General features: G+C 40.0%; 3 protein-coding genes across 3 annotated transcripts; 2 read left to right on the forward strand and 1 right to left on the reverse strand.

Moving 5' to 3' along the window:
- Positions 1–4,389: 4,389 nt before the first annotated feature.
- Positions 4,390–16,611, reverse strand: LOC121198277 (myosin heavy chain, muscle). The gene is given in 20 exon segments (XM_041062277.1): positions 4,390–4,446; positions 4,871–4,962; positions 5,330–5,471; positions 5,671–5,785; positions 5,863–6,084; positions 6,300–6,405; positions 6,714–6,852; positions 7,110–7,139; positions 7,206–10,089; positions 10,198–10,304; positions 10,444–10,493; positions 11,097–11,392; positions 11,571–11,680; positions 12,718–12,807; positions 13,066–13,134; positions 13,248–13,304; positions 14,672–14,795; positions 14,930–15,017; positions 15,280–15,628; positions 16,519–16,611. Coding segments are annotated over 20 exon segments (5,220 nt in total).
- A 1,839-nt stretch (positions 16,612–18,450) lies between these two features.
- Positions 18,451–22,021, forward strand: natd1. Its single transcript, XM_041061755.1, has 3 exons — positions 18,451–18,617; positions 19,899–20,017; positions 20,310–22,021. Exons 1-3 carry the CDS (start codon positions 18,518–18,520, stop codon positions 20,424–20,426), a joined length of 336 nt encoding a protein of 111 aa, XP_040917689.1. The 5' UTR covers positions 18,451–18,517; the 3' UTR covers positions 20,427–22,021.
- A 1,440-nt stretch (positions 22,022–23,461) lies between these two features.
- tmem11 (transmembrane protein 11) lies at positions 23,462–25,829 on the forward strand. Its single transcript, XM_041061754.1, has 2 exons — positions 23,462–23,540; positions 24,778–25,829. Exons 1-2 carry the CDS (start codon positions 23,494–23,496, stop codon positions 25,292–25,294), a joined length of 564 nt encoding a protein of 187 aa, XP_040917688.1. The 5' UTR covers positions 23,462–23,493; the 3' UTR covers positions 25,295–25,829.
- Positions 25,830–27,291: the final 1,462 nt, after the last annotated feature.

The following is a 27,291-nucleotide window of genomic DNA, read 5'->3' on the forward strand; positions in this document are numbered from 1 at the left end:
TCCATTTTAGGAATAAAGCTAACTTTGCTGCAAAAAAACTCCAACAAAATGGTTGCAGGCCTGTGTAGCACAGCCGTGATCAAGGAAGACAGAGAACAAACACAAAAGCTAGAGATACAGTAGAGAGAGTTTCTGTTGGCAGCCAGCATCGATAAAAACAAACCTGTGAGTGGGGAAGAGAGGCGTTGTGCACCCACCCAACAAAAAGAAGTGTTGCACATGCAGAAGAAGCAGGGCTTTTTTTAGGGAGCTGTTCACCAACCGCCCTGCTCCAGTTAGGGAATATGCTCCAGAGCAGACTAATCAACATCCTGCCTCATAATATATAACACAGGGAGTAACGTGTTAGCTCCACACAAAACGGACAAAAAGGACTGGGGGTGAATCCAGGACTCAGGACTCTCTTTACTGTCAGGAGACACACTGTATGCACTCAGTTACAAAAAAAAAAAAAAAACAGTAATGAAACTTTTTTTCACGAAAAAAACAAGAAATGATAGTGTGTGGACGTTTTTGATAACAAGCAATGTTTAACTCTCCATTATAAAGCAGATAAAAAGTTTAATGTCACGGTCTGATCCTTGTGAAAAGTCTCAGTGTCTGTACAAAGTTTTCAATCTTTGACAGATCTGCTTCCAGGCGACTGTTCCAGAAAAAGAGACAGAGAGAAAAAAGAAAGAAGCAGAAATTTTAAAAAGCATTTATAAGATATGTAATATCCTCAGCATTATTAACCATGTTTTATCACCAGTTTATTGTTGTCCCTATTGGGTGATCTATACAGGATGATTGCTTATGGCTTTCCAAGATGACGACCAGCGATGCTTTCTTAGTCGCTGACACATTTTACTTACAGCTCATACAAAAGCTGACTGCGTTAAAGTGCTTCTCCAAATACCAGTCAGGCTCATTGTCCTCATCATCATCATCGTTATAGCCCTCTGTGCCGTGGCTGGTGTTGCCAAATTGATGTTGGTGCCAAATTTATATTTGTCTCAGGTGAACAACGTAGGATTCATCCATTGTCATGGAAACACTGACAAATTTGAGTTTGAGCAAACAAGTTGCATGTAGGTCACACGCCTCTGGACCTGATTTTGTAACACTGTGATCCAAACTTGACAAAAAAAAAAAAAATCTGTACAGCTCCCTGCTTGTCACGCTGATTTGAAAACACAGACCTGTGTCACATGTGAAAGGCAAAATAATCATTGGGGTTATGGTCCTGTCAGCGGCAGTGTAAACATGTCTGAAGTGTATCATTGGGGAAGCAGGCTGCGCTTGCTGATCAGAGCAGCTCCAGTGCTGGTTGCTGTAATTGATCTTTGCATGACTAAATGGGCCACTTATTTTTACAGCCTGAGCAGGTGCACCTGTGTACTGGTGTTTTTACATCATCCGCTGATCAGTCATGAGGACCGGCAGCGTTTGTGGGGCAGCTCGACTCAGAACAAACCCCGCAGGTGCTCACACACACACAGACTGTATCACACACAAAGGAATACAGAAACAAACTGAGATAAGTTTATTTTTCCACTAAAAATCACTCTTTTCTGTTCAACATGTATTCACAGTAAATGTCACACTTACTCATTGAGAGTTAATCTCAAGAAACTAAAAATAAAATCCAGGACAATACATGGGAATCAAGGTATAAGAGAACTATTTACAAACATCTTGTCAAAGGTTTATTATTAGGTTTACAATTAGTTTCAGTTAACCTGTATTTCAGTTAATTTAAGTTATAAAATATGCTATAAAGGAAATTATATGGTTGAATGGGGACAGAATTCATGCAACATCGTGGTTCCCTAACTTTTTCAGAGATATCATTTTACAAGAATAATATGAGAAACTTCATCCTCAGGAGAGCTACATACTGCAGCCTGCTGGTACCAATAAGAAATAGTACAAAAATAACCTGACTGCCTGATAAGGTTAGATCCTTTGTTCCAGTCCTTCTCAAAGTTTCTGCAAACATTGACCCTTTTGTTACACTGCTGAATAATTTTAAAATGAGAGTAGACTCCTTTACATTTCTGAGATGACTCGATTCGAGAAGGTGGAACCAAAAAAATGCAGATTAATTTTCTGCGACTAATCGAATAATTGTTTTAGCTTTTGTCCAATGACAGACTTTTTCTAACACATTTTACGGTATTTATTAGCAGATGAAAGCTTCCAAAGCTAATAGGTGGACTTTTTCAATATAATAATATGATTCTGTAAACTACTATTTCCAATGTGAGGATTGAACTTTCATGTACATGATTATTTTGTTCTGTCTGACAAACTTTGAACCCAGTCTGAACTTTCATGTTTTTGGTGAAAACTCTCACCTGCCTGATGTGAAGACCATGTTTATTTTCAGAGAACAAGTGAGGAACTGGTGTTGATGTTGTTTTGACCGTCACAGCAAGTCAGAAAGCCTCAAAGGTGCAGAATTATATCCATGATGCAAAACATTAAGCATCAGCTTTGCTATTTCAAAGTGTTGGCTCACATGGCTGGAGTTTCACATGCAGTAGTCACAGGAAAGGAAAGATGAGTGTTGAGTTTTAATGAGGTGCAATATTCCTCTTCAGGAATGTGACTCCAAGGAACAGAGCAACATCAGATCTAGGTCCTCTGCAAGGACAACGGGGAGCTGTGATTTATAATTTACGCAGAAATCAAATCTCTGGAGATGTAGAGATTTATTGTTAGGAATCTGTTTCCATAGAATAAAGTTGAACTAAATTAAAGTAAGGAAAGAAAACACACTCTCCTTGTAGCTAGATTCTTCTAGATAATTCTAGGTTTTCACATGCTAAGCTTTAAAGGGTTATCTGAGGCAAGCTGTGGCATGCCTCTCAGTAATGTGAGCCACTTTAGGCAAACAGTATATTTTTAAAAGACAGAAACAAGACAGTCATTGAGAAGTTATTGTGGAATGTTTGGGATCTTTGCAACCAGTGATTTCTCTGGCTCTTCTCCTTCTGCACGACAGGTGGTATGATGTTGGAGACCCTGCTGAAGTGTGTAATCACTTGCAGGCTCTGTGCAGACTTGATGCTCCGCCAGTGACTAACGGTATGTGTGTCCCCACGTACGTGAGAGCAGACATCAGTGTTTCCCTGCACCAGCCTCCTCATATGCTGCAGGGCTCTCCTGAGAGCCGCAGGTTCATACTGTGTCACACACTGTCACTGCATGTTCACTAAAGCTGCACCAGATCGGGTATATCAGCACATACGGTGTCCTCTGAGTATCCACACCTGGTCTTTGTCCTCAAACTGTAAACCCTGGGACATTTTAATTTACTGTATGAAGCTGAAGTATTTGGATGAGTTTGGTACATTCCTTCTCTCTCATACCGCTGCTGCATGAGATACTGAAATTATTTATTACAGTAATTTAATTGTTTAAATATATTGTAGTTCCCAACTACAGCTTCCAAGTTGTAATTATGACTGGGAAACTGGAATTTGTCTGAAAGCTCTGATTTACCTGACTTGGCATTATTATTATTTCAGCATCGCAGACAGTTGTTTGCTTAGGCTCTCACAATCAGATGTTGTCAGAGAGCAAAAGGGAGACATAAACAGTATGTTTTAATATTTGGTTTACAGACAAAAGCGCTTCATTGTCTGTGTTTACATAACTAAATGATGTCAGAATACAAAATCTACATTCTTATTTTCATTTACTGATTTTAAAAAAAGGTGAGCTTCCTAAAAAATCTTTTCCTTATTTTATTTTACAGCTCAGATATTTTTGGTCATAAAACAGTTCCATGAGTGCTTCTGTTTGCAGTAACTGGAAAACAGATTTTAGTGTTTAAAAAGTATAAACAGAGTAAATATTGCATTATGCTACATCTAGTGGTACAATATGTTAATAACAACTGATGCAACACACTGAGTTATCTTTTAATGAAGACGCTGGCAGTGTGTCTGTAAGCTACACTGTGCAATGTACTGTGAACACATAAATATCATATTTGTGATTACTCCGTTATATTGCATAGTAAGCAAACCTTTAGAAATCAGATTCAGTTTATCCAGAAAAGCCAGTGTTTGTTGCTCCCTCTAGTGGCTCTCTCTCTCTCTCTCTCTCTCTCTCTCTCTCTCTCTCTCTCTCTCTCACACACACACACACACATACACACACACACACACACATACAGACACACACACACAATCTACACTTGACATCTCTTTTTCACAGCATGTAGCACATCAACAACAAATCAACTTTTTAAACAGTAAAAAAAAGTTACACATATTGCGTAATAACAAAAATTACACATGCATAATAGACAGAAATCTATCCTCTGTCTTTAAATAGGTCCAACCAAACAACAGTCTTACTCTGATTTGCAGATTCCAACTTTTTATCTTCTTTGGATCAGAATGAATCAAACAGCTTCATCCTCTCCTGAATAGAAAGACCGTCTTTCAAACTCTACAAGTCAAACATACATAAGAAAAGAAATAAGAAAAAAAAATAAGGGATGAAATGATGAGTGAAAGCTGTTAATCTATACTTAGTATGACTGAAACACTTCACTGTGAAGTGAGGGATTAAAAAGGGTTAAAAATTGTTTATATAAAGGGAACATTCTGCATTGATCCATTAACATTGACCCCTAACCGTAACCCTAACAGACAAGATTTACCACAATAAAAGCACTGAATGACTCTACCTATGAAAATAAGACTAGTGTCAAATTTTAAATTACTGTTGTAAGTTGTACTGTATTAAAACACTAAGCCTAACAATTATACGTGACTTGCAACCTACAATTACAGACATGTACACATTTATGTATGTAGTCAATCAGTAATGACTCCAAAAACCTTCCTTTTAATGCAGCAGAAACTTTTACCTTTGATCTCATTCCTCTGATCTGACGTGTGAGGGATGATTTCTCTGTTTTCTTCAGAAAAGCTGCATTACCAGTGTTTGTCATGGATTCCTCTGAGAAAACAAAGTGTATAGTAAAGACAGAGAGGCAGACAGGTTAGCTATGGATAGAGCCAGGTTGTTTCCCCCTGTTTCTAGTTTTAATGCTAAGCTAAACTAATCAGCTGCTGACCGTGGGTTCATATCATTCTTATCTAACTCTGGGGCAAGATTGCAAACAAGCTAATTTCCCAAAATGTTGAACTATTCCTTTAAGGTGAATCTAAAAATTAATCTCTTCAGCCTTGGGCTGACAAAGGACAATAGGCAGCATTTTTCCTTAATCAAGTGAAGAAATGAACACTTGAATGTGTGTTTGAATAGAAATCTCAGTTTGTTGTTAGTGGATTTTATAATGTACAGAGAGTAAGAAGTGTCTCACTGAGGCTCTGTCCTGAAGCATCTCTGCCTGGAGACCAAGTGGCGAACTTGAAGTCTTCACTGAGTTTGTTGACATCATGATGGGGTTCATCATGGCTGTTGGTGTAGAGAGCCTTCAGCTTGTTCTGGGCATATATTTTGTCCTGTTACACACACAGACATGTCAGTGTAAAGTCACAGAATGTTTAAGAGTTACTCTTGTCATATAAATAATATATTTAGAATCACCCACTAATGTAAAGTGAAAATGAATCATGTTTTTAAATTATGATTTGAGAAGATTTCTAGAATTGGAGATTGTTATTCAGCCAGATCCCCAGAGGCTCAAAGAGATTTCAGTACCAGTCGAGCAATCTTCAACTCTTCCCTGAGTGAAGAAGCTTCCTGTCTGAGAAACTCCATTTCTGCCTCCCTCACCCGCACAATCACCTGTAGCATGATAAATTACATCAACACAGTATAATTAACCACACATTAAGGTTCTTCAGTAAAAGAAGTATATGTTAGGTGTGCAAATATTTATTATGTACCTATTGAGATGTGCATATGTTCAATGTTCAGCTACACTGTCTGAGAAAGCTATGTGAAAAGAAACTTACCTGTTTCTTTTGGAGCTCCTGGCTTTCTTTTTGGTACTGCATTAAGGATTTTCTCTCATCCTGCAGCTCTTGGCTCAGATGAGAGTTTTCCAGGCATTTCTGTGTGTGCTGAACTGACAACAACTCAAGCTCCTTGTGCAATAACTGGATCTCCCTCCTGCAATGGCAAAGCAGAGCAGAAGCACACTTGAAGTTGTACAGTGAGTTGAGCAACATTTTTGAAAGAAAATGTACAAGTAGGAGGTGATATATATGGGGTTACCAATAACAAGTAAATTTAAAAAAAGGAACTGGGGAAAAACAGCTTCCCCGACACAGGCCCAATGATTAGTAATTATTGATTAATTCTTCTAAGGATCAGTAAATACTCACTCATATTCAGTGTGCAGTTGTGTCATGTCAGCACTCTCCCTGATGTGCTGAGACTGTCTGTTTTTCTCAAGCTCCTGTTTATGGGCTCTCCTCATTGCTACAATTGCTGTAAAACACAAGATGCGGTAACTTGTAAGTCGCATAATTATGTGCCAGATACTTCATTTTGGTTCATCTTTGTGAAACTTATTTTTGACTTTTCATGATGGACAAAGCGTCTTGTAAACTAATTCTTAAGTCTTCCTTTTTCCAAAAAAAACATTCATACATCTAATGCAATTCAGTAGATCTGTCCCCATATTATCTCAGGGATGTCCTTCTTTTATCACAGCAAAATAAATATAAATGCTTTGTCAATCAATTAAACTTTTTATGCTTTTATTTTTGTATAGCCGCTTGCTGAACAACTTTTACCTGCCATGGTAGCAGCCGTCTCCTCCTGCAGCAGCTGGTCTTTCTCCCTCCGAAGAGCTGCCACCTCCGTCTGATGCTGCTGCTGTAGATCTCCTATCAGCTTCCTGTGCATATCCTCCATAGCAGTGAAATCGTGATCCTGTATTGAAATTTAAAAATAGTTTGTTGAATATATATCAAGTCGACTCAGCATTCACTTGTATAGCCCAGTATCACAATTTTTCCTCGAGGTGCTTTATAACCTGAGCACACAACACCCTCTGTTCTTAGACCCTTGAATCAGATATGGAAAAACTCCCCTAAAAAAACCTTTACATACTTTTTATATACATCTATATATGTAGAAAGGGACTTTAAAATTTAAAGTTTTCGATAGAGAAATAAGGTCTTTGTTACCTCAGGTTTTTCGAGGTCTTTCTGGTAAGCCTCTCTCAACACATGACCTTCCACCATCCGATTCCCAAGCTCCTCTTTTGTTTTCCTCTCCAACACAGCCTGGTCTGGTGGGGAAGAGTTACTTTCAGTGAAAGCAGGTGCCTCTCTGCAGGTTTTGGTCTGTTTCTCTTTGGTATAGTAACCATGCAAGTGCTTCATCTCCTCTTCATGGATCTGCTGCAGTTCCCTTATCTTCTCTTGAAATTTTGTCTCTAGTTTTTGCATTCGTTCCTCATGATAATCCTCAAATTTCTGTATGTTTTCCAGGAGTCTCTGGTTCCCAGTCTCTACAGATATTATCTTTTGCTCAGCATGCTCTAGTTCTTCTCTCAGCACTCTGTTGTCCTCCTGAAGCTGACATAAGGTGTGATTAAAAGCCTCCTGCTCACCCATTAATGTGGTGTCTTGCTCTTTGCACAAAGCTTGCAGTTTCTGCTGTAACACCTTGTTTTGCTGTAACTCCTGTTCTAAATCCAAGTGCAGCCTGTCTAACAAATAAATCAACTTTGCCTGCTCCTGTATCCAATTTATGTCTGCTGCAGAATCATTTTCCCCACTATGGTCCATACTACACTCACTGACTGGTCCATCAGAGACCTCCTGGCAGAGATGGTTTAAGAATTTCGCCCTTCTTTGCAGCCGGGATATAAGTTTCTCTAACCACTCTGGTTCTTTCTCAGCCTCCACCTTTTTATCTCCAGTTTGGTCTTTTTCAGCTGGTTGTTTAACATCCTCTAAACCTCTGCCCTCTACTTTCACTTGCTCCTCATAGGGAGCCAACTCCGGGGGATTGATATCAGCCAGACTCTTCTTTTTACACTCTTGATTATCTACTTGAATCAGGCTCTCATACTGCTGCTGAAATTTTAAGGCAGCATAAATGAGCTCAGCTTCAGCACAGGCTCTACCAATGGCACTTTCCAGAGGTTCATCGCTGTCACATTCTGCTTTTCCCGGAGTCCTTTTTTCTGTTTTTAAGGCTATTCTTTGGGAGATTATGTTTTTGTACCTGTGTGCCACATCCCCCTCATCTTCTCTTGGTACTAAGGATAGTTGGCTAATGTCACGTCGACTCTGAAGGACAGATATAATTTTTTCTACTACAAATAATTCCCTTATTAAACACTTCCTAACACTAGCCATGTCATTCTCTGAGGCTAATGTATCAAAGAGTTTACTTTTAGCACTATCGCTGCTATCAGCCCCAGCTAATGTCTCATCATTGAGGATTCTGTCCTCTCCTTTGCCGGCATGGTGTGATTCATGCTGTTGTTTCTCTGCATCTTTCTGGCCTTGCTGAAGGCAGGCAGCAACAGTGGCAAGTTGCTTCTCAAAGTCTGTAATATTAATCTGAGTGGCTTGAAGTCTGTCCCTGCAGGTGTGTATGATGTTCAGCGCAACCTGAAACCTGCCAACCAAAATCCTGCAGCGGTTCTCTGTCTCCTGGGCAAAGCGCTGGCTCTGCTTGGCCTGACTGTGAAGCAGCAGACTGAGGTGCTGGGCAGTGGCTCGGCTCTGAGTGAGCTGGGAGCAAAGGTGGGGGTCCTGGCAGCTGATGTGACTCTGGTGTTCCTCCAGTCTTTGCGTGATGTCTCTAAGCTTCTCCTCTGTCACATAAAGCTTAGTTTCCAGTATCTGGATCACAGACATAAACCTTTCTGGGTCATCTCCTGCAGTGACAATGTACTGGTACGACGGGTCAATCGAGCGAGACCTATTTCTTGCATGCTCATGAGAATGGCTGATGTTTGCCTGAACCACATCCATGGTATTTGAGATGTTAAACAGCTGGTCACTGTCTGTTGCCTTTGGCCTGCTGTCATTTACAACGAGAGGCTCAGTTGTCTGCTGTTGTCTCTCATTATGCTGAACAGGCTCTGACGACAGCTGAGAAGACGCACAGTTGCGAACTTTCAACACTTCGTTCAGCTTCACTTCTGTCTCCTCCAAGCTATTACCCAAGACTTCCATCTTCAACAAAACTTCACTCAGCTCTTGCTCCTTCCTATCGAGGAGTCTCTCGTAGCCTTCTCGTATGTCTTGTGTTTCGGACTCCCTTCGCTGCACCTTCCCTAAGGCCAGCTGCAGTTCCTCACAAACTCTCTCATACGAGTGCTCAAGATTGTAGTAGTGTGTCTCATCTGTTTTCAAGCGGCTCTGCAGCCTGCTCACCTCCCCATCCGCCTCAGATAACTGGTTCTGCAGCTCTTGACAGCGACGTTCGAGCTGGTCTCTTTCGTCTTGAAGTTTCTGTACAGCAGAAACTGTACATGCTAGCTCCTCTTGAAGTTGCTCTTGAGCCTCCTCAATTTCTCTGGTCCAGGTCTGAGTCTTAGTCAGGCTCTCCACCTGCTGCTCAGCCCTGTCCAGCCTTTCCTGGAGGTCTTGTGAGTGTTGCTCAGCCTGTGCCAGACTAGCAGCCAAGCTCCTCCGTTCTCTGTCCTGACTTGCTTGAAGGAGCATGAGGTGCTTCTGCAGTCGAGCCTCTTTTTGAGCCTGCGCTTCTTCTTTGGCACAAAGCTGAGTTTTCAACTCGTGGAGATGTTTCTGCAAGCAACCAGCCTCCTGCTGGAGGTTGTGATAGCTCTGCAACTCCTGCTGCAGCTGTGTCAAGCGGGACTCACCCTCCCTCCTCTGCTCCTCACTGGTGCTCAGCTGGGACTTCAGCAAGGACATACAGTGCTCCCACTCCTTCTGCTGCTCGTGAAATCGCCGTCGATCTTGCTCGAGATGAGCCTGTGCAAGTGCCGTGGCATCACCTGTGACCAGTAACTGAGCTTGTTGAGCTAGGAGATCTACTCTTCGGCGTAGTTCAGCTTCCTTGGCCTCCTCCTGACTCCTCTTCTGTGCCTCAAGCTCAATGCGGAGGTCGTGGTTTATTTTCTGTAGTCGCTTTAAAGCCAGAGCATGTTCTGAGGAGTTTGAAATAAGATCATTCTGCAGGGAAAAATGTAAACTTTAATTAGGACAAACTGTGCCATACATGGTGAAATATTACTTTCTTCACCACAAAAAATAACCATTATTTATGTTTTAGAGTGTCTTCTGTGGACGAACCCTTACTCCTGAATGAATCTCTTGCTCGCGTTGTAGGTCTTCCTGCAGATTCCTGTTTAACTGCTGGAGTCGAGACAGTTCCTTCTGTGTTTGTTCCAGCTGTGGATAAATAGTTTTGAGTTGCTTTTTATGTCCTGCCTGTGACACCTTCATTTGGTATAAAAAAAATAGATTTTTTGTGGCTTAGCTATCTTTAAGGTGGAGGAGGAATTGCATAAACACGCACACAAAGTCTCACCTCTTTGACAAGCTGTGCAGTTTGCTGCTCACACGGCAGTGTTTCCTCGTCTTTCGTACACTCAGAGGTGGTTTTTATTGATACTTGTTGCACCTCGCTCTGGGGTGTGGTTTTAACTTCCTGCCAGCTCTGCTTGGTTTCACTCCCGATTTTTGATTGATCATCAGAGCAGTTATCATTTGATGGCACCGCTGTGGAGGTGGAGCTGTGACTCCCAGTTCCTTCAACACACGATGATGCATTCGTCACACCTGGTGCACAGAAATAAACTGAGTACAGTGTCATATGATTTGAGGCAATATGCTGATATGGATATGACATGTCTGCGGAGCAAATTAATGTTTGTGGCATGTGTTCTTATGTGAGCACATAAGAACCATTCATGCAAAGCAGCATTTTAAATTCACAAATGCAATGTTTTGTGGATTTCAGCAGTGTTATATTGAGAACTCACTGCTTGAATGTAATAATCAGGATAATAATAATCAATTTCAAAGTATAATTATACTTCTATATAATAAATCAAACTGTAACAGTCCTACACAGTATGACTCTACATCCATTTCCAATTGGATTTAATTTTATTTTGAAAGCAATTACTGAAAAAAATGACTTTTTTCTTATTTGTCTTAGTTTCTTCAATGACTCACCACTTTGTGTGGTTCCAACAAGAAGCTGACACTGATGATAGGAAGCACCGTCACCCTCCTCCACCTGCTGCGGAGGATTGATGGGAGACGGAGCAGAGTTTCCAGCAGCAGAGATGTGCTCTTTTTCTGGCTGCAGTTTGGTCTCCTGTTCTTTCTGCTGTTGATGTGAATCCTCTGCACAGTCACTGGTTTTGTGCTCTTGCAAACTACTGCTCGGTTGTTCAGATTTCCACACAACCTCTGCTGACTCTGAATCTGGTTGATGTGATTTCTGTTGAGTTTTCTGTTCTGAAAGGGAGCTGTGAAGAATACAAAAAAAAAACTTCTTTACACAGGGTTATTTGTAAAACACTTGTAAAGCTGGCTTGTCATGGTTCTTCATGAGATAAATGCTCAGTAAAATCCCCCCTAAAGGCAGATCCCATCTACAAATTTGATACTAATTATGCAGCACTTTTAGAAATAAAACAACTTTACCTTGTGACATCAGATGTAAGACTGGGCCTCACATTCTTCAACACTGCTTGGACCCAGTTGCGTCTCATCCCAGCAGTCATTGCACAGAGCGTGTACACACCATCTCTGGTCTGTGGAAAAAGAAATATTATTCAATTTTACACTGTACAATGAAAGATCTGATGGCATTGAAAGCTAGTTTACAGTTGTGTCTAAGGTCATTACACATAGTCGGAGTTGATTTAAACTGCCATTACCTTGATTTAACTTCAGCAATGAGAAAATAGAAGAAGCTTGACAATTTATGGTTGCATGTGTATTATGAAGCCATATTTCAAGTATAAGTCATTGTATGTATCTCCCTGTTGTATCTCCCTGCAAAAAATTCATGGAGATACATACTTAACTAAACAAAGATGCAACATGTAGTTAGAGGTTTTGTAAAGAACACTGAGGGTACCATCAAAAATGAACTGTTGCTACACGATTGAGGACATCACTCCTGCAACATCAAGAGCCAGCAAAAAAAGCCCATGATCCCAGAGAGGCCACAGCAAGTCATGAATCATGGAGACTCCTTGGAGATTCCTTAATGTGAATCCCTGCACCAGATATTTAAGAATCTAATAGGCTGAAGAACAAAGTAACACAAGCCAAACTCAACCTTGTTCATACTTTTAAAGCCTCAATACAAAGACACAGAGCTCAGTTTATATGCTACCACAAAGTTAAATACCAGGTCAATAGTCAAGACAAATGAAATGTCTCACAAAACAGTCCATGCACAATTCATGGTAGACACTGATATGTGCATGAAAATCAGCTCCATTCCAGCCCCAACCAGCAATTTCAACCAAAAGCAATGCTTAAAGATTCTTGACTCTTATTGGTTAGACACTGCCACATATTCTTTGACCTACCTGCCTATGTACAGCGGAGTAACTTTATTTTATTGCTCTATACATTTAATGAGCCATTAATATATGGGTTCAGTGACAAAAGAAATCCACCTATGCTTTAATCATACCTAATTAAAAATCCGGCCAATTACCTGTATGTTTTTGTGACTAATCACAGTTCAGACCACATCAAATGTGATGAAATATATGTTGCCAGATATGAACCATTCATTTATTTGGCTGTAAATTGTAGCAGCTATTGAACTCACATGAATTTGAAAACCACAGTCCTTCTGAGCTGGGTACTCTGTGATGTCAAAACATGCGGACAAGTTTATCTCACCGTCCACATCAGCTGCCTGAAATAAACAATAAGGGGACAAGACAGCTTAGGGCAAATGTCTGTCTCATAAACCTACATTCAGACATTCACTCACAGTTAATGTTGAGTAGAGTGTCATATGTCTGAGTTTCTGATGCCAGTGCTCATGATTTGTTTTTTAACCTTTTCACTGTTTAAATTTGCTAGGATCAACAGACATCCTGAGACATATGACCTTCTTCTTCAGCTGTAAGGTACAGTTATCCTTTTTTTGTTTGTTTGTTTTCCAGCGCACCTCCTCAGCAACTGAATCTTTGTAGAACCTCAGCATTTGGTCAGTCAGGACAAACCAGTGTTTCTGCCACTATAGGAGACACATTCACAGTCAGAGCAGAATAAGAGAAAGCACAAGATCAGCTGGTAAATACTGAAATCACTGCCTCAGCTCCTAAAGTGACAGTGAATTGACCAGTTCACCTGCCCAGATGCATCCTGCAGCATCATCCATCCTTTCTTAAAGTTGAGTAGATCAGGCTGAAGAAGAAGTAAAGCATTTTATTTACCAGATTAAAGAAATACTGTGCATTATAATCCTGTTCAGTGTTGAGTGTAAACGAGGTATAATACACAAATTATATATATATATATATATATATATATATATATATATATATATATATATATATATATATATATATATATATATATATATATATATATATATATATATATATATATATATATATATAACTTTATTAATGAATATCAACATTTATAATTTAAAAGTGATATTTCTGAGTAAGCAAATCTCAAGCTGAATATGAGAATGTGTCATTATAAGACTCACAATAGCAAAGGCCTCAACACCTCTGCACTCAACGGATTTGAGCCAGCGGTACCGAGGGAGGGACGAGCGAGAGACATCAGGGACAGACCGTTTTAATTCCTAGCACAGAAAAAAGGGTAAAGCTGCATCCCTGTTTTTTTCTACCTCATTTCCAAATGATCTTCTCTTATAAATGTAAATCATCATCAAGTCAAAAACATTGGGAAATTCCATTCTGAAGTATCTGATTCATGATTCACTGTAGAATGAGTTTAATTGTGGTGAGACACAGTCTTTGATCATCAAGATCTATATGTATTGGATCCATTCAGTTCATTTTAACCCGTTCTCTTGGTGCATTTCTTAAAGTTGGTTTTAAATGAAGCAATGTTGAAAATAAAACTATAAATTCAATGTAAGGGCAACCACGGAAGAGTCCCAAAATTGAACAAAGCAATTCCTGTCCTTCAATACCCCAGTGACTTCCACTTCATTAAACTCATGTTTACATGTTTAGTTTAGAAGAAACTCCTAAATAATCTTATGAATTTGTAATTATTTATGGAATGACAAAACATGCAAATTTCCAAGGTATGAAAAGGATAAGAAGCATTACAAATACACAAACCGACTAAGCCTCAAGTGCACTGGCACAAATGCATGCAGAAGCACAAACATACAAACAAAAAGACATGAATCTTTAATTTGATTCCAGTTAATCAGAGCTTCATCACTCAAAAAAGCAATGTACTATAAATGGTAAACAGCACGGAGCACATAAAGGATTCCTGTAGCATGCCAATTGCTGTGGATATTGAAGAGAGTGCTAAATATTTTTATTTGACTATTGATTTATGATATTTCTGACAACTTAGAAATTGGATGATTACAGCCACTGTGACGTCTACTGTTACGTGGAGGGACCACATTAATAATTTCCAAATGTAAGGGTCCAAGACGTCCTTACACATTAACTTCTTGATGTCTATAGCCCATAGAGCCTCAATCACAGCATCAGCAGTGACAGGTCACATACAGTTATACATACAAAAACTAAAAGTTCCTGCTCCTTTACCTTGTTGCCATGATGATGACATGCAGTGGTGGAGACCAGAGAGGAGGAAGACTCCGGTGGCTCAGAGGAGATGCTTGTTTTCATTTTCCCCACATCATCACCATGAAACTGCTCTTTGTCATCCCTTAATGACAAAAACATCAATGGAATGGACAAAACCAGTTTTTACTGACTGAACATTGCTACCATCTATCATTCAGCTGAAATACAGCATTTTTAAGGGACAACAATAACATTTTTCCTGATTTGACACCAAACCTGATTTGCTCCACAGAGGACGACAGGACTTTCTTGTCTGAAGTTTGTCCTTTTTTAATTTGTGAGCTTGGAACTGCATGGTCTGAATCTGTTTCAGAGACAAAAAATCAAGAAACAACTGTTTATGAAACTGTTGGGGAAGCTTCTGTGGTGGTATTTATCATCACTTGCTTACAAAATCTTTTTTTTCTCTTTGTTTTTTATTTATCAGCTCTTTTGTTGCAGAGTAAGAACTCACAAATAATCCAAATGAGCCACCACATTTAGATTTATAGAAATATAGAGAATTTTTGAGCTTGTAGCTAAGAAATACAAAGAAACAATCATAAATCAAGCATGAATAAATTTACCTTGTCCAGTGCATCTTTGGTCGAGCCTGCTGAGAGAACGACTGCTCCTCATGAATGGAGCAGCAGTGAGAGATGAGGTGTGGAGGGACGAGAAGCTCCGGCTACTGCAGAGGCGGAGACCTGGTCCTCCTGGGTGAGATGCTTGTCTGGTACCCTTGTGGCCAACGCCCCCTTGGTGGCCGAGGCTGCCTCTTTTCAAGCTGCTACCAACTTTACTGCCACTCGCAGTCGAGTCACTACCTCTCCTGCTGAGGCTGTTGCTCCTTCCACAGCCAGCACTGGGTTTAGATGTACTGCTGCCAGCCTGTTTAGCGCCACTAAATACAGGCACTGTTAGTGCTGCTAGGTCCTTTAGGAGAGAGAAGAAAGGGAGTGACAGCAGAGACTAAATAGTGATTGTCTAAGAAAATAAGCCACCAAAAAACACTAGAAAGCTCTGTTTGTTTTTCAGTTATGGGGAAGAAAATATTTAGATGTCAAACATTGCACCTCTTGCTCACCCCCATCCCAGATTGGACTCCTTGACACATACAATCCAATAACTGCTGGACAGAACCTTTTAATCCTCACAAGATCACTTAATTTGCTTAAGTACCATCTGACCGACACTGTGATCGTGGACACACACACGCACACGCACACACACACACACACACACACATTAAACTTAATCACACTTGAGCACTGGAGAGCCATCAGACATGGGCAGTCTATTCCAGTCTCAGTATATGCAACCTCACCAACTGCAGAGGCAATCAATCTGTGGCCGGACCACACGACAGAGAAATCAATTAAAAGAGGCTCAAAGAGTCCTGACTTAGCGACTTGTGGAGGTTTTAACTGCACTGATCTGATCTTCAGCCATTAATGGCCATATAAATCAAACCGAATGCACGCAAAAAATATGCACCCACTCTGAGGAAACTGTGACCACATTAAATGAACAACACAAAACACTGTAAACGTAGCCAATTTTATAACATAAACTTATGTTAAACTGGGTATGATTTGACCATTTAAACATAATCTTTACTGTCCCTGTCTCAGTTTTATCACAGACTATACACTTTATCACAGAATATAAATGATGAGATTGATGAGACATTGAAGATGAAATGAGTCTAATCAATGCAATGAATCAGTCAGTGATGTCTCTGGTAAGATTCCTGTTCAAACAAAACTTCTCTAAGTCATTACCTGACCATCAGTTCTGAATTTCCATATGAATTTGGTTCTTACCTTTGCCCCTTTCTTCTGTGTAGGTGTCTTGGTCTTAGAGTTTATCAAAGTCTCATGCCACCTGTTATTGATAAGATTAAAGCAGTTCAGCATAAATCATCCTGGCAGACTTCACTTTCACTAAATACAACAGTATTACTTTTTATTGGTACAGCATCTCATAAACAGTTTGTGGGTGTTAATGGAAGTTAATGAGGTTAATGGTAATTTGAGGTAGTGATAATTTCTGTGCTCCTCATGCCCTCTCAACAATTTAACATGCTATTTCCTAAATAAGCCTGCTGTACTGTTTAAAAAAAAAACACAATGCAAAATCATTACTGGTGGTCAAATAACTGCTGCAACAAATGGTCTTTTTCTCTTGGTTTGATCACACAGAGTTGTCAAGATGTTGCCAAGAAACATAACATGATTTGGCAGCCGTGTGTGAGGAATATAGAAGCTGCCAATAGAGTCTATAATCCTATGATTTTTTTTTTAATTAAACCCATATCCATCAAGAGTAAATACAAGCAAACATCAAACTGACTTACCTTTCCTTCTTGGACATCATTCTCAGCAGAACAATGAGAATACACCAAGTGGGACCACTAAGCTAAAATTGAGAACTTAAGGCTGACATAATTATCAGTCTGCAAAAACAAGCGTGCTTCTTCTCATGTTGGCAGAAAACAGAATGAAGAAATCACAAACAGGTCCATACAGCAGTGCCCCAAAGAAACACACACACGTAATCCCATCCAGAGTTGACAAACTCTATTAGAGTTTTGCAGGATTAGGCCAACAGCTTAACAGGATTACTACCCAGTAATGTTAGTGAACTTGACGTACCTGCCAATAATGTCTAGAAATACTTTAAAAGTCTATCAGGTTCATATCAAGTACTTATTTTACATCAGCAGAATCTAAATTAGTAGAAGTGAACACATGAACTCACTCATGTACAGCTGAGAGGGATTTGACCGCTGACTGTGCATTTGCTCTGCTGTGGATACACAGCGACACAGCTGTCACCGTGGATCTGTAAGCTGTGACCTGATCTGACCCATTACTTGTCTGAAGAAAAGCACTTTTTATACACCAAGAAAAACTACTGCATTATGTCAGTTTAGATGTGAGAAAGATTCTAGTCTTGAATTGCCAACACCACATCATGCAATGAGAGATTCAGTGCCTAAACTAACTAACATTTAATTGTGTACGGCCTAGGCATAAAGTATAAAGCAGAAGACTGAGATTTAAAATGAACAGAAAAAAATCATTATATCAAAAGAAAAAGTAGAATTGGAGATTGGAAAAAAAAACTGGAATATTTAAATCAGTCATAGTTTAAAAGTAGAATGATTTCCAGTTATTTCATTATGGAACACTGTGTATCATTGTGAAACACGTTAGCTAAACAATTTAAAGTAAATCAGGAGCAAGTTAATTAATTTTCTGATTTTAAGTGATAAACTGTTTCCCATTGATATTCTTAGCTAAATATATCCATGAAGCACCTCTAAGTAGCTGTAACTGCCTGATGTCACAGGTGATTTCATAATATTAAAGTGGTTATATTAAATATTAGATTATCCTGGTGTTATCAAACATGCAATTGTGACACAGTGTATCATATGTTGATCTTTTTTTTTCAGTTCATTGTAGTAAGCTTTACTGCAATGAAACTACTGCAGTCTCAGTTTGATTTAATCTCAGCCGTCTAATATAAAGTCTGTGCTTCTTCCCCTTTCCCCCCGTTTGTTATAAAAACTATAACCATAAATTACATTATAGTTAACTAAATCTTTAAATTGGGACTGATTTCAGTTAAAATGTGTGCACTGTTTGCTGCGCTCCGGCAGCTCCAGCGGTGATTGGCTGGGCGTCACGTGACCTCACAGCTGATTTCGTTGGCTGGAGTGTTTTGCTTTGACCGTTCATCATTCCATGTTAGCCATTTCTGGTTAGCAACGCTATAGAGAGGCTCAGGAATCATCGTCAACTTTAGCGAGCTACCATGGCACAGGCAGCGCAGGCGAATGTCTTCGACGCAAATAACTCTCAGATTCAGGTGGAGCACGATAAAAAGCGCCGGCAGTTTGTTATAAGACTGAATGGTAAGTTCAACATGTAAACATTAGCATGCTAGCTGGCTAATGCTAGCTCAGAGGTTGGTGTAGCTTTCTTTGCTGCTAACATCGTCGTCGTGCCCTTATTGATAACTCCAGCTGCCATTTCAGAGATAGAAGCGTTATTCATTTCACATGGTCGGACTGTCACCGTGTTTATTCAGATATTATTTCGTGTCAGGAACTGAACAGACGACTTGGTCAAAGCTGTTGACTTCCTTGACTTGAAACTCCACCAGCTTGTTTTGTTTTGTTTTTTTGTTTTTTTTTTGTTTGTTTTTTTTGGCCCGACAAAAACATTTTCTTCACTTCATCCTTGAAAGCAAACAAGCAGCCTTCAACATCATCCAGCCACAAAAGACATTCTGACAGACATTTATGAATTTATCAGTTATCCTTCAAAGTGAAGTTCCCTTATAACAACCTAGTTCCTTTCCCCCCAACCTTGTATAAATTATGCTTAAAACACCAGTCATTTCATATTCTCAGATTAAACATGGCCTGTATTTTATCACCCATACCCATTCATGTGTTTTGGCACCTGTTTTGCCCTCTGTTTTGGCATTGACTTGCTCAGTGTACAACAGACTAAAGCATATCATTTAACATTTTGTGAAAATTATTTTTGATCATCTAAATATTTAGATGATCTTGCACAATACAGCATTGTCAGATGTGTTCACAGCTAAAAATAAAAGAGGAAGCCAATGTTCCTTGAATGAAGATATTTATCAGTTTCTTGTCTCTTTCCGCCCAGCTATATTGGCAGCTATAGTGGCACCCTTCGGTATCACTGTACATGGATATCAAACAAGTTCAACCTCTTAATTTGAGGTGATTGAATGCTCACTGGTTGATGTTGTTCACCATGTCAAATTACTCATGCCCTGCCTTATTGAGCAGCCATGTTGTAGTATTATATGTAGACTGCAAGCTTCTACTGCAGCTCGATCAATATCTTATGCAGTGGGCTTACACACAGCTTTAAAAGCCCAGACTTTATAGTTGATCTAGCATAACAGTTTGTAGCATGCATGTAGTAGTACAAGTTTTTTTTTCGTTGTCGTGTTGTCCATTGTCACAGTGAACAATTTAAGTGAATCTGCCATATGAAATTAGCCCTTAAACATTCACACTGAAAGTTTTAAGTATTTTCAATATGACATAACAAGGTGGGGTTAAGTTGATGTACGTAAGCTGTAGGCAACCAGGTGGGGGTGGAGAAAAGCTTAAGCACAACTGAGATCTATCACTTCTGTCTGCCCTCAGGATCACATGATCGTGCTGTTCTTCTGTACGAGTATGTTGGGAAAAAGACAGTGGACTTGCAACACACTGAAGTTCCAGATGCTTACAGAGGGAGAGGAATTGCCAAGCACCTGGCCAAGGTAAAGCTCACAGAGACTGGTTAGTTTTATGATTCAGTCTTAAGAGAAGAGACAGAGTTTCCCATTCTGTTCATTTCTGAAAAAAACCCTATTTGTTATATTTTGATCATATACATTTTTGGCATGTTCACATGCACAATTTAATGGTGTGAAATGGAAGACCAGTATTTTGTTTGTACAGTACACATTGTACAAGTACTTACATGTGAAAATCCATGACCATATGAAATATTGCCTGATAAAGTCCCTGTCAGAACAATTTAAATGTGATTTTCTGCTTGTGTGATGGCAGGCAGCCATGGATTTTGTGGTAGAAGAGGATCTGAAAGCCCACCTGACCTGCTGGTACATTCAGAAATATGTCAAAGAGAATCCTCAGCCTCAGTACTTTGAACATATTTATCAATGACCCCACATGGCTCTGAAAGAGAAGAGAACAACAAATAAACTCCCAGGAGATAAATACTGTGTGGCAGCAGCAGCATGCTTTGGAGTTACAGGCTGATATATAAAGGACCTTCCAGGCATTGTTAAACATAACATTGAGTGAATCCAGAGACAACTGATCTCATGGGGAAGATGTCTGTGAACTGAAGGTTGGGTTGACAGACCAGTTATGTCCATAACATGGGGATGCACACTCACCAGAAACAGGAAGTGAATCAGCTGGTCATGACTTGTAAACATGACCAAACCACCTAACCAAAACTGAAGCCTGTTACCTCAGACAGAAACCTCCAAGTTGTATACCCACCACTGACTATATGCAAGTGTTAGGTATGTAATGAGAACGACGTATGTGAGTCCAATCCTATGTTGCAAATTCTCTGTCCTCCTTTGGACTCACTGGTTGTGAACAGCACTACAGGATAAACGGCCCAGGCATCTTTCTCTGTGATGGTTTGGATGGAAGCAACGGTGGCTTCACTGACTCTCAAATGACGGTGACTTTTGTATTTCAGTCCCCTTTTTATATTCTTTGAGTTTTGGGGGTTTTTTTCTCCCCACCCTTAGAAATTAGGGCTAATATGCTAGTATAGAAGTTGTGAATGCTAATTGCATCTTTGAAACAAGCTAATTTACCCCCCCCCCCCCCCCCCCCCTTGGTAACTGCAAAAAGATGTAGGCATAAATATGGTGGGTAACGGGTAATTTTTTTTGTGTTTAGAGGGCATTTCTTTTCCCAAATTCTCAATTTTGTTCCACTGTTTCTCTGTCTGCTTCCATTCTTCCTGGTAACAGAAACTTACTGTCCATTATTGGAGTCATAAATTGATAAATCAAAGGTGCAGGGATTTGTACACCAAAGAACACAACCTTCGATGTCTGACCCATTTTCTCCATCGTACACGTTAAATGTTACAGACACACGGTAAATTGAGTCTGAAGCTTGTCACTGTGCAGCACAACACTTCAGTTTGGATATGAATAAATATCTCTGCTGAAAAGCAGCTCTACTATATTCAGGGCATTTACATTCTATGTTTTTTTTTCTTGTCATTTGATCAATTTTTTTCTTACCCACAAGGTGTCTTTAGCCAACTAATGATAGAGGTCATCATTTTACTGACTAAATGGGTTACTTTCCCTTTTTTGGCTCTTCAGGAGCTTTTGCTGTTGACAATCTAAAGTGTTGAGAAAAATACCTCAGGTTACTCAACACACTGTGTTGGCAGGGCAGACATCAACATGTAAAGCAGACCATCTGCTTTAAGAATCACAGAGAGGAAATTGTAGGAAACTACTTTCCTTTTGTAAAACCATCCCTTAGGTGGCACACACCTATTTATAGGCCAGGATATTTGAGGTATTATTTCATTTTTTATGTTTATATTTCTGTTTGTGTATTTTCTTGAAAGGAAACAAATACCTGATTAAACAGTTTTGAGCAGGTGGTTCTACCAAATGTGTGAAAATGTACCAATCCTTAACTGTTTTGTGCTTGAGACTTTTTTTTTCTTTCTTGTTGTCGATAAGTAAATAAATCAAATACTCATCACATTATTAATGTGAAAATGTCTGTTTCTAACAGAACAGTAGTATTCATTTTCTCAGTATTTATATGGTGTAGACTACAGATTTAATCCCAAGGTACCAGAATAGTTTTTCAAACCTTGAGTGAATACAGACCAGACTGCAAGAGTTGTATATATTTGCTGCTTATCTTTATCAAAGTCGATTTCCAAACTCAATTACAGCACAAGCCCTGTGTTGATATGTTGTTAATCCAGCCACTTGTTATAGTGTTTGAAAAATCCGTACTCTGGCGCCGCCTGGTGGCAGTATCAAGAATGGCATGGTCACATATTGAGGGTCTGCAGAAATATTAGCAGCATTTTGAGTATTTTAGTGGGACTAGGGCTGTATATGTTGATCCTGTTCATTTATCCAAATACATCAAGTTGCTCTATGCACCAAATTTTTTTAAAGGTCCACATAAAATATACTTTTCTTTTATTTTCTTATTTAAATTAGGACCTGTACGATCAAAGAATAAGTAAACAAACCTGAGGATCTGACCAAGCATCCTATACCAACTTTCAGTACTGGGATGTTGTAAATACTAGATGCTACAGAACCCAGAATGTTTTTATACTTAATATCCATAGATTACTCAGTATCTCTCCATCAGTGTATTCCTGGCTGTGTGGAGATGGCACTGAAACAGCATTCAGACCTATATGTTAGAAAATGAAGATTAGTAGATTAACAATCAACACAAGACTTAATTGATTATTTGATGTGCTGATGTGTGTTTGCCCACATCAGGTGAAGTGATTCTTGATTGAAATGTCTGAGGTCCTGAAGGGTCATGGAGGGTCCAGAAAACATTCAGAATCACCGTTTTAAAGATATTCATTATTGATGAGATTTGTATTGATATAGGCTACGTCACGCACTGGCGCAGCATTTGGTTTCAGCTGATCTCAGATTCCTGAACGGAGCCATTATAGTTGTTACATCCAACCGGCGTCAGGTTACAGCACGCGGACAGGCAGCCCTCACTAGCGCACGGGGGACACAGAGACAGAGCACGCGAGCACACAATATGGGTGAGTACCCAGAAGCCTACAAAACACAAACTCTATCACAAAAGTAGAGGGACGTTATATTACATACTGTATACAGTATGTTGCAGCCGACTCAACTGTGCATGCAATCCACGTACACAATTATATACACAATATCTAAATAACTCCTGTATTTAGTGGAAGTTCAGTTGCTTGATTAATTATTATGTTCTAAACAAAAAACACCGCCGTTCATCAGTGTAAGGTTTGTTTAAAATATGCTCTGACCTCTCAAACTTCCATGTGCAATTATAAAATATGTAAAGGTACGCTGTCTACATAGCATCATGGGAACAGTAGTTCACAATAGAGACTAAGCGATGCGCCGATGGCATTGATACACTACATTACCCAGAAGGCTGGGTGCTGTCATACGTCAACTGCAATCACGGTTGTATCTCCAACATGGCGTCGCTGGGAAGGAGGCGCGGTGTCCCAGTAAGCAGGGAGAGGTCAGTTACTTCACATCTTGGCCATTAAACGAAAATGTTTCAATATAATGCATTGTTTTGTCGATTTCATCATTCGCCAGATTCCGAACGTGCATACCGTTGGGGATTTAAAGTTGAATGCCAACACGACAAGTCAGAATTTTGTCCCATGGTTGGCTAACGTTAGCGGGCTAACGTGTACAGCTAGCTAGCGTTAGCAAGGAAACAAACTAGCAGCTCATGTGATGTTTTGGTTATTTCACACCAGCCGATTAACTGCGGGAAAAGTTGAGTTTAACTATATGTTGGCTCGGGCGCTGATGTGATGTGCCTCGGCTCACATGCTGCAAAGTCCTGGCTGAGCTAACAGTGTTGTCCGCTGTGTTTGTCGACCTGTGCTGAAAGTAAATCGGTCCTCAACTTAGCTGCCCATTCCTCTAACTTTCTACTATGCAAGCGAGTTAGCTGATGTTATCTAACCGACACTCATGTACATTATGTTCCCCGCTCGGCGATCCTAACATAATGTTCACTAGTATTCAATGTGACTTCAAATTTTTTATCCCCTTCGCCAGCGTCCCGCTGTCTTTGAGCCAAATAAGCATGTTATCTCTCTAGTCATTAGGGTTTGCTTGTCATCTTGTCAACATGAACTGGAAGGCCTCAGAGTGTCCACACAAGCGTGTTCGTTATACTTATCGATGATTTACAAATAAGCGTGAAAATATTCGTTTCCAGGGGTGTTTGGACCGGAAATATTAGTCGACGATCGACAGAAAACTGTTAATTGTTTTATTCTATTTGGAAAGCTAAAATATCAAAGAGGTGTTGGCGACTGACTCAGAATTGCAGCGTTTTAAGGATTAATTCATATTTCTCACAATGGAAGTTTTTGGTAGCTGGACAGACAAAGTATTTTGTGGACGTCACTTGAAATATAACATAAATAATATATTAATTAATTTACTTGTGCAGTCCCAGCATACACATTTGAAACAATGGGTATTCAAATGTTTGATGTGTGTGTGTGTGTATTATGTATTTCTTTACCAAAAACAAATTGATATATGCATGTCAATTATTATTTGTATGTTATGGGAGTAATAGTTACAACTGTTTTGACATAGTAAACCTGCTGGAAATTCAGTTGGGAAATACTGCGAGATAATAACTAGCTGGGAATGTTTAGGCATATCAGTCTCCTGATATTCTACTCTTCCTCTCACTGTTCCCTGCCTGTTTGTCTATTTCTGCACAGGGGAGTGATGGCGGCGACAGACTGCTACATTGTGCACGAGATCTACAATGGGGAGAATGCGCAGGACCAGTTTGAGTATGAGCTGGAGCAGGCACTGGAGGCCCAGTATAAATACATTGTTATTGAGCCCACACGCATCGGAGATGAGACGGCCCGTTGGATTACAGTGGGCAACTGCCTGCACAAGACGGCCGTGTTGTCAGGCGCTGCTTGCCTCTTGACGCCACTTTCACTGCCCGCTGAATACTCGCGCTATGTGGCATTGCCCGCTGGCGCCCTCAGTGTGGCCTGTGCTGCCCTCTACGGGATCTCATGGCAGTTTGACCCTTGCTGCAAGTACCAGGTGGAATATGACAGCCAAAAACTCTCACGGCTGCCCCTGCATACACTCACCTCCTCGACGCCTGTGGTATTGGTACGCAGGGATGACATCCACAGAAAGAGACTCCATAATACGATAGCACTGGCTGCCCTGGCGTATTGCGCCAAGAAGATCTACGAACTCTATGCTGTATGAGTGCACTCTGAAGAGGGTTTAAGAACCAACAGAAAAAGGAAAAAACAAACAAAAAAACAGAACCTATCCACCCCCAGATGTAAGAAAAGTGGAAGTCGCGATCAGTCCCAGCAGTTAGCTCCACACGCGTGGTGGGTGCTTCCATTTTGAACTTTGATCAGAGGGATATAGTTAAAACTAGAAGGAATTGTTTTTTCCCTTACGTTTCCTTTACTTCTATGTGACAACAACAGCACATTTATCTTTGTAGTACCCTTGCGCCTCCTCCCCTGCGCCCTCCACCTGCATCCTTGACACACAACAAGCTAGTGCACAAGGGTATGGCAAGCAGTTCTTTTGGACTGAATCGTATTGCAGTTGAAATGGACAGACATGTTTTGAGTACCAAGCTCTTTTCCCTTTCCCTCGTAGTTTTACTGTACCCCTTTCTTGCTGATCAGTACATCACCCTTTCATTAAACATTAGGATATTTCAAACTCACATTTCTGTATTTTATTTTACTTTTTTCATTAAATGGATTCTACTTGATGTCCAGAAAGGAGCAAATAGCTGCAAGTTATTTGAGATTGTGTCTTGTTCATGTAGATTTTCATGTTTGAAAGAGTGCAAGTAAGATCTTGTGTGACAATGGCGTAGCTCAGTGTCCTCGTTTGAGAAGTAATACCAACTTTTGGAAAGGCAGTTTATGGTTAGCACAATAAGGGTTGTGCTAACCATAAACACTTTTTTTTTCCTGCAGGAAATGAGAAAATTAAAACCTTTTATTTGTTCGTGAAAGGTTACTCAGAGAATTTCATCAAACAATGTATCAGAACTAAATTGTCAACTTTCTACAAGGATTTAAAACTGGTGGTGTTTCAGTAGGTAGTGTGTTCACATATTATGCCAACAGACTGGTACCAGTCTACCACAAAAATGTGAAAGTCTTGCCCTCACTTCACTTTGTCTTCTTCCATTAACAGGGAAACAGCTCATTTTAGAATGGTTTAAAAGGACTGTAGTAGGGTTGCAGAGAGTTCAGTTGTTCATGAAAATGTTCAGCTGTTGACACTGATAAGTGTCATCCTCTTGTCCTAAAATTCACAAGGTGCTTTTTTTTGTACCTTGGTGCTTACATAGGTAAAATGTACAGTTTCTCATTAACTGTGTACAGTGTTTGAAAGCAGCACCTCAGACAACTGAAACCCTGGCTGTTTGCTTTAACCTGGAGAAGTTAAAGCCTTTCCGCACACTGACTCTGCGAGCTCAGCCTCGGTTCGTTCTTCCTGTTTGTTGGACCTGGAAAACTACAGGCACAGAGTGTTTTGAGCCCTGGCTCAGTCGTTTTGAAATTGAATAAAATTGCATTAATGCATACAGAGCATGCCAAACCTTACAGTGCTATTGGCTCTCTCCATACACATGTTTTGTGGGATGAGCAGAACTGAAACAGGGGAACAAAACACTGAAGGAGAGGTCTGAGTGCTCAAGAGGGACAACTCAAGACAACCTCATTAGTTTGCTGTTTGTGGCCAGAGCAGGCTAATTATCGATCAGTTGACCTGCCGCTGACACTAGTGCTGATCTGCAAGAGTTTGGCTGTTTGATGTATTGGCTGTTTATCGACCTTTTCAGGGCAGCACCCCTGCATCTGGTGGCACAGTGGTGCCCCAGTCATCATAAAGAAGACGTTTTTTTTTTTTGTTTTTTTTTTTAAGTTGGATGAATGATAGTGTTTCTTTACCACTGACAGTCATGGTAAAAGTCAGCCTCTTTTCCTGCTGTTTCCCATTTTTCCCATTACTTTTAAGGAATCCCACGTTAGACAGATCTGTTTGAGAAAAGTTTCACACAAACACCCAAGTCAGTTTTTTTTTTTTGCAGTGATGGAGGGTAGACAAATGATTTACATTGCTGACTTTTTTTTTTTTTTAATTCGTGACTATTATTTGAAAATGACAGCTTCAATCTTGGAGCAGCCCACCTATTCCCAGCTCCCAGCTATTCCAAATCCAGA

This window comes from Toxotes jaculatrix, chromosome 18, assembly GCF_017976425.1.
Source record: "Toxotes jaculatrix isolate fToxJac2 chromosome 18, fToxJac2.pri, whole genome shotgun sequence".
NCBI lineage: Eukaryota > Metazoa > Chordata > Actinopteri > Toxotidae > Toxotes > Toxotes jaculatrix.